This window comes from Guillardia theta (assembly GCF_000315625.1).
Source record: "Guillardia theta CCMP2712 unplaced genomic scaffold GUITHscaffold_54, whole genome shotgun sequence".
NCBI lineage: Eukaryota > Cryptophyceae > Pyrenomonadales > Geminigeraceae > Guillardia > Guillardia theta.
The window spans coordinates 148046-155718 of record NW_005434620.1 but is presented as its reverse complement, the minus strand read 5'-3'; the positions used below and the strand labels follow the sequence as shown (position 1 = coordinate 155718).

At 54.8% G+C, this 7673-nt stretch overlaps 2 protein-coding genes across 2 annotated transcripts; one reads left to right on the top strand and one right to left on the bottom strand.

Annotated features, from left to right (window-relative positions):
* Nucleotides 1-349: 349 nt before the first annotated feature.
* On the bottom strand, nt 350-3355 carry GUITHDRAFT_74187 (hypothetical protein; the record flags this gene model as incomplete). Its single annotated transcript, XM_005829092.1, has 5 exons — nt 350-490; nt 791-994; nt 1196-1279; nt 2447-2803; nt 3224-3355. Coding segments are annotated over 5 exons (918 nt in total), but the record flags the coding sequence as incomplete, so codon positions are not given.
* A 2354-nt stretch (nt 3356-5709) lies between these two features.
* Nucleotides 5710-7268, top strand: GUITHDRAFT_74129 (hypothetical protein; the record flags this gene model as incomplete). The annotated part of the gene is made up of 10 exons (XM_005829091.1): nt 5710-5794; nt 5843-5940; nt 5988-6066; nt 6181-6254; nt 6300-6347; nt 6394-6482; nt 6526-6800; nt 6850-6941; nt 7008-7061; nt 7110-7268. Coding segments are annotated over 10 exons (1053 nt in total), but the record flags the coding sequence as incomplete, so codon positions are not given.
* Between the last annotated feature and the right edge of the window lie 405 nt (nt 7269-7673).

Sequence of the window (7673 nt, the reverse complement as noted above, 5' to 3'; positions counted from 1 at the left end):
GGAGGGCAAGAGTACGAGGAGGAGGGAGGCGTTCAACCTTGTTGGCCATGTCGCTTTCCTCCACCTCTCTCTCCAGGTGCCCCAGCCTGACCATCTCATCCGCCATTTGTCGAGCTGGGCCCGAGCAGACCTCCATCACCTCCTCCTTCCCCGCAAACTTGGCGAAGAGTTCGCATCGTCCCCGAGGAAACGCCAGCAGGCTGCACATGCCCTCCCACTCCCTCCTCGCATACAGCAGCAGCACAGCAGGGTTGCTCTCCTCGTACGGCCTCCACTCCGGCTCCTCCTCCTCCCCGGCATCGTCGTAGACCCAGGGCCCCTCGTACGTTACCCTTCCTCTGATCATGCAGCCATGGCCGTGCCGCAGGTTCGTCTTCCAGTCGCCATGGTACACGTCCCCCTCCTCGTACAGCATCGTCCCCTTGCCCTGCCTCGCTCCTCGTTGGATCTCGCCCGAGTACCAGGAGGACTTGGAGTAGACGAGCTTCCCCTCCCCACTGATCGCCCTGTCCTGCTCCCACTCCCCTTCGAACCTGCTCCCCCATCCTCCGGTCGCATCTGCATGCTCCGACCTTCCCCGCCCGTGCCTTCTCCCCTCCCGCCACTCTCCCTCGTACGTCTCAGGTTTGTCCTTGTAGGCAAGGGAACCAACGCCGTGCCGTCTCCTGCTCCTCACCTCCCCTGTGTACACTGAACGAGTCGCCTTGTCCTCCATCACTCCCCACCCATCCATCGCCACGTCCTCCTCCCACTCTCCTCTGAACTTCTCCCCGTTGACCGCCTCCCATACTCCCCTCCCATGCCTCTTGTCTCTCCTCCATCGTCCCTCGTACCTCGCGCCATCCGCGTACCTCATCACTCCCTGCCCGTCGAAGAACCCTTCCTTGAACTCCCCCACGTACGACGCCCCCGACGCAAAAATCCTCCTGCCTGCCCCGTGCGGTTTGTCTTCGTGAAACCTCCCAGCATAGTAGTCCTCCTTGGCTGCTCCTTCCTCTGACCACCAGTACGCTCCCTCTCCCTCCTTCTTCCCGTTCATCCACGATCCCCTGTAGCTGTATCCCTTCCCGCTCCTCCATCTCCCCTCTCCATGGTAGCATCCCTCCCAGAAAAAACCGTCATACTCGCTGCCGTCCATGTACCTCATCAATCCTCTTCCGCTTTTCTTGCCTCCCTGCCATGATCCCACATACACGTCCCCGTTGCCATAGCGCCGCAGCCCATGGCCATGGCGCTGGCCGTCCACAAACTCTCCCTCGTAGGTGCCGTTGTCGATGTCCTGCCGATCGATTGAGGAGGAGGGAGGGACAGGGAGGACAGGGAGAGAGCAAGTGAGGGGGCAGCACGGGAGGGGAAAGGGCAGGAAGATGTGATCAATGTGGAACGAACGAAGGAGAAGGTGAAGTGAGGAGAAGGTAGAAGGAGATGGAAAGTTGGAGGAGGGGAAAGAAGGGAAAGAAGAGAAAGGGGAGGGTGAGGAGGGGAACGGCGAGAGGAGAGTGTCATAGATTCAACCTTCCACTCTAATTCTTTGCCGTCGGACTTGTCGGGGTCAGGAAGCTCCTCTGCTGCTTCACTTGGCTGGCCAGGGCTCTCAAGGTCCTTGAGAATCGATTCCTAAGAGAGAACTCAACGACAGGACAGGAAAGGAGCAACTCGACAGCTTCACATGTTCACAGCAGATCGCTGACGACTAGCAACACACCCCAGCACAAGATGAACACCGGGGCTCACCAGGTTGGCGATGAAGGCGGCGGATGTCTCATGTTGACTTCCTCTCTGCATGTTTGTCTTCTCTCCCTCAAGAACTTCTCCGACGGCGTGCGACAACCTCTCTCTCAGAAGACCTGCATCAACCTCACTCGCCCCTCCTGCCCCTCCCTCCTCCCTCTCTGATTCTCAATCGTGCTGCCTCGTCTTGCTCGTCCTCCTCCTCCTCGTGCTCCTCCTCCCTCTTCCTTCTCCTCCCCCTCCTCGTCCTTCTCCTTCCTCCTCCATAACCCCCCCCTCGCTCTCCCCCCCTGCTTCTCCTTACTTCTCCTCCCCACCTCCACCCCAAGTAACAAGAGGATAGAATCGTCTCACCCATGTCCTTCGCTCGGCTCTCAGGGTCAGTCGCTCTCAGCAGGGGGGACGTGCATCCTGCGAACCCACCATCGAGCGTTCGCCCCAGCTGATGTACGAGCTGGGGGGGAGGAGGATCGATGTACCCAGCAGAGGAGAAGTACATCTCCGCCATGCTCAGAAAGCTCTTCGCTCTCAGCACTTCCGCTTCATCGATCAGCCTGTCTGTCATCTTCAGCACCTGCTCCCCCCGCGCCAGCATCTGCAGCCTGTACGCCCTCCGCTGCTCCTCAACGGTGACCGGCGGGACGGTGTAGCACCCGCTCCCGTTCATCAGATCGTTGTAGTACTCCCCCTCGTACTTCCCTCCCGAGATAAAAACTTCCGTCCCCTTTCCCTCTCTCCTCCCCAGCTTCCATTCTCCTTCGTAGATCCCCCCGTAGTCATATCTCATCGCTCCCTTCCCATGCCGCAGGTCCAGGAAGAACTCCCCGCTGTAGATGCCGCTTCCTCCCGGGGGAACCGTTCTCTCTAGCCCCTCCCCGTGCTTCAACCCCCTCATCCAGCTCCCCTCGTAAGTGTACCCTACATCGCTCACGTACTTTCCCATCCCATCCCTCCTCCCGCACACCCACTCCCCCTCGTAGCTGCTCCCCGCACTCCATGCTGTGGAGTCGGTATGACAAGTCCACAACCCCTTCCCATGGTACATGTCCTCATCAAACTCCCCAACGTAGCTCTCCTCCTTGCTCCTGAACTCTCCCTTCCCCTGCCTCATTCCATGCACGAACTCCCCTTCGTACTCACACCCTTCCGGCAGCACCCCACACCCGGGGAGCTTCGCGCTGACCCCATAGCACTTCGCTTCCTCGCTCTCGGGGTCCAGCCCAGGAGGATGAAGACCGTAGAGGAGCTTGCCGTATCCTCCAAACTTCCCCGCAACAAACTCCCCCTCGTACTTGAGATTCCTTTCTGCCACTTCCAGCGTCCCCCTCCCGTAGTAGAGCGACTGGTAGAACTCCCCCGAGTAGCTCTCCTTCTCTGTGACTCGGCATCCTGGCCCATGCAGTATCCCATTCCGGTGCACGCCTGACTCGAGCACCTTCCCGTTCCTCCGCTCGAAGGAGAAGGACGCGGAATCGAACGTTGTTGTGCAGACTGTCCCGTCCCTGAATGTGAAGCTTCCCTCGCCATGCGGCTCATTCATCCTGAACTCTCCTTCGTACACATCACCGTTGGCAAACGTTCGTCTCCCCACGCATTTCCCATGCTCGAAGGTCGCCTCCAGCATGCCTCCATCGGCAAACAGCACGTTCCCTTTACCGTCGGGCACACCTGCGTTGAAAGACCCGTAATACACATCACCATCAGTCAGCGAAGCCAGTCCCTTCCCTGCTCCCTTCTCTCCTCTCGACCCCAACTTGTCCTTTCCTCCCTCCGCAAACGTTCCTTCGTACCAGTCCCCCGACCTGCTGCGGTATACTCCCTTCCCATGAAAGTGATCGCGCTGCCAGACTCCTCGGTACTCGTCACCATCGGGAAACAGCAGCACCCCCTCCCCTTCCAGCCTCCCCTTCCTCACGCTGCCGCTGTACACGCTGCCATTCTTGAACTCATGGTTCGAGATGACGGTCGTGTCCTTCTGCCACGTCTCCTCGAACGACGACCCATCGGGGAACCAGTACTTGCCCTTGCCGTGGAACATATCCTTGGAGTGCTGCCCTTGGTACTTGGATCCGTTGGCGAAGAAGTAGGTTCCCTTGAGAAAGTTCCCCTTCGTCTCGGACTCTCTCTTCCCATAGCTCATCGTCCCCTCATACCGATCGCCGGTGTCGTAATACATGATTCCCCTCCCGGTCGGTTGGAACAGATGAAACTGCCCTTGCCATCGACCATCCTTACATTTCCGTCCAGCGGTCCTGCCAGGAGGAGGTGGGATGAATTGTATCCGGAGGCCTGGTCCCCACTGCTTCCTCCTCTTCTCAGTACCCTCCTCCTTCACATCTCCTTTCCCTACCAACGCCATGGCAGAGTGTTCTTTCACCTCAGGAAAGCCTCAAGAGGATGGTGGAGAGGAGTTGTCGTACAGGAATCCTTGAGATCTGCTGATGGCAGGAGGAGGTGACTAGAGGTCATGGCAGGGCCTACCGAAAACAACCATTGCTCAGCCTCCCACTCCATCAGCGCTATCCATGGCGAAAAAAAAGGCAGATCCGCCTCAAATTAATTTCAATCAAAACTATTGGGGCAGCATGGAATACTATCAACCCTAATACAAGAATGAATATTTCCTGGCATTTTTCAATTTTCAATATCAAAGTTCAAACTTTCGAACAATCTCGGTAGTCATTCATCGTGGGGATGTGGGCCTCGAGAGTCGCATCTGAGGGACCCCACCCCCTCCCTACCATAGTTCTCCGGATTTTCTATGTACCCCTGATATACACTGAGAATACCCCACCTTTTTTACCCTACCCTGATACGACACGTTTCGTGCACCGATAACCCGTTGTAATTTGATGACCTCCTCTCAACACCCCTCCTATTCTATATGAAGTACCCCTGGTTATGCCTCACTCCCCTACCCACCCACCCTCCCTCCACCTGCCGGAACCTGATCCCTTCAGTCGCAATGCTGCTGCGCCTGGTGTTACTTGCGATCGCCGCCACCGGTATGGCTGGAGGTTGAGGGAGGGAAAGGAGGGCTTGGAGTCACGAAACAAGACTGTGAACAAGGAGAGATGCATGCTGCGAAGGAAATGGCATATCAGAAGGAATGATGGCAGGGAGAAATAGATGATTCAATCGAGGCATGAGTGAGAACATGTACATGCAAAGAAATGCGAGAAAATGAGAACCCATTCCGAGACAGAAGATGAAGAGTTTGCTTGATTCTTGGGTTAAAAATGAGCAAGAGAGGGAGGGGCTTTGCCTGAAAGCAGCAGAGAGCAGGCCTGAGAAAGAGGGATGACGAGCATGTATGTCAAAATGATCTGCGTGAGAATGCAATAAAAAGTGTAGATCATGTACCTGTACAATCAATAACAAGCATTTTCGGGGTCATCATGTCACTCTAAGCGTGAATGAATGTGTAGTTATATGTGCAGAGCGACATCGTGTGTGATATTTGTGTAAAGAGTATATTTGAAGACAGTATCTGTAGCTTTGACTGCATCTGACATTGAACTGTCTTTTTGCAGTGGTGGCCTCTGCTGATATACAGGTACTTGGTGGTGACACCTGAGAGTAAAGTTTTAACGCGCTCCTGTCAGTCATTTCTCTCAAAACTGACACCGGAACTGCGAGCGGGTACATAGATTTGGCTTCTGAGGTTGGAATATCTCACTTGACATGTGCAGAATATGACAAATTGCACCCAACAAAAGTGCGACTTGATATGATTTATTTGGCGTATGTTGAGACTGGCGTTATAGACTAGCAAGACATGGTCCAAGGATTGGTATCCCACCAAAGACGATCCCGTCGCTGGGAGGTGGGTGCTGCAAGCAGCAAGAGGGGCTTCGATGAATTTGGTTGCTGCAGTGTCAAAGTGGACTTCGACTACATGACTAGTTTCATGATCGAGACCTTCCGACAGGTCTGATGATCTACTGGCTCAGCTCCTGGAATCTGATTCTTCCCTAGTATGGCGTTCCAGAAGACGAGGCGAACACTGCAGCTGATGTGCTTATTGAGGCTGATAAGCGTGGAATCAGCAGCCATGGCATCGGTACGCGAGTACACGAGGGTGAAGAAGGAGTTGATTCCTTGACTGTAGGGCGTCTCAAACCGATCTATTGTGATCGCCTGGACGACGGGATCTTGAGGTCCACTGCCCCTCTCACGATTATCAAGGACAACGATGCGACGGCCATTGTCTGCATATCAGAGATCCATCAAGCGAAACTAACCTGGCTCACTAGGTTGATGGAAACAACGGCTTGGGATTGACTATTGGTCCGGCTTGCATGAAGATGGCAATTGACAAAGCAAAGAAGCACGGTTATTCACGAACTTCTTGTTTCCATCCCTCCACTGAGCACAGAACCTTCATGACTTGTTTCATTCTCTTTCATCCTGCTCTTGGTGATAGCTTTCTGATGCTTGATTTTGCAGGAATCGGTTGTGTCATCGTTCAAAATTCTACCCATTATGGCATTGCTGGATACTACGCTACCATGGCCACTCAAGTGACACTCTACAGCTCACAGTGACAGCTCTTGACGCGCTTGCAGGCTGGATGCGTGGGATTCTCTACTACAAACGCAAGACCTTCCATTGCCGTCAGTCTTCGCTTTCAATCTCGTAATCTACTAAATGATTTTCCAGCCGACCTTCGGCGTCGAGGGAATGATGGGCACCAACCCTCTGTGCTTTGGAATTCCGACTGATGAAGAATTTCCCTTTGTGATTGACTGGTGATGCTGCAAACTTCCTCTCGCTGCCCCTGACGTCCTCCAGCGCCACCTCGGTCAATCAGAGAGGCAAGATTGAGAGGTACGGCCGAGAGGGCAAGCCCACCCCGCGCGGGCAGGTGATCGACCTCGACGGAAACGAGCGAACCGACACAGAGGGAATTCTCCAAGACCTTGTCAAAGGCAGAGCAGCGCTGTGCCCTGTCGGAGGAGCTGGAGATGAGATGGGAGGCTATAAGGGATATGGATGGGCCGCTACAGTCGAGCTTCTCTGCACGGCTTTCCAGAGCGGGCCGTTCGGAGAGGAACTCGCTGGTGTTGGTATGCCAGTATGTAACTAGCATCAATCTGAGTGCTGATGTCACGGCAGACCGCAAGACCGGAGCGAAGAAGCCCATGCCTCTCGGCCACATCTTCTTGGCCATCGACATAGAGTCCATGTGCGACCTCCCGACGTTCAAGGTGAGCTTGCCTCAGGGGGCTGGATCCTACTGCTAGCCCCTGATTGACCTCTCCTCCCTCCAACAGAAGAACGCTGGTAACTTCCTACGTGCCGTGCGATCGTCCAAGAAGGATCCCAAGGTTGCGAGAGGGTCAGAGTCAGAAGTTGATCCTGACCGGCATGCTCAGGGGCCCGGCCGCATCTGGACCGCCGGTGAGCCAGAGCACTGCGCTAGGACCGAGAAGATGGCGGCAGGGGGCTTCTTCATCCCCCCAGCCCTTCAGAAGGGTGAGTGCGAGCTGCTGCACACGAGGATGAGGAGCCTGGGACTGACGACTAACATGTAGACATGCTCAACTTGCGAGACAAGAAGTTCTCAGAGGAAGCAAGGAAGAAGTTTACTCCATTCCCATGGGAGAAGTGAGTCATACCCCTTCAGAACGAACTCTCCCTCCATCCCTGCTACCTCACCATTGCCCTTGAATCGTGCCTGCTGTACACGCCCTTTGACGGAAATGAATGGTACAACTTTCAAACGATCACTCATGCTTGCTTGGGAAATGCAAAAAAAAAAAAACGCGTGAAATATACACTGCAAGTACATCATAAAATTCATGACATCCTCGTATTTACAGTCCTACTGGATTATAAGAATCATCTAATCTCGTTTTCCACCTCTCTTTCTCTCTTTCTGAAAATCTCATAGCTAATCTGCTTGAAACTCTTTCCTCTCCCCTCTCCTCCCTCCCCTC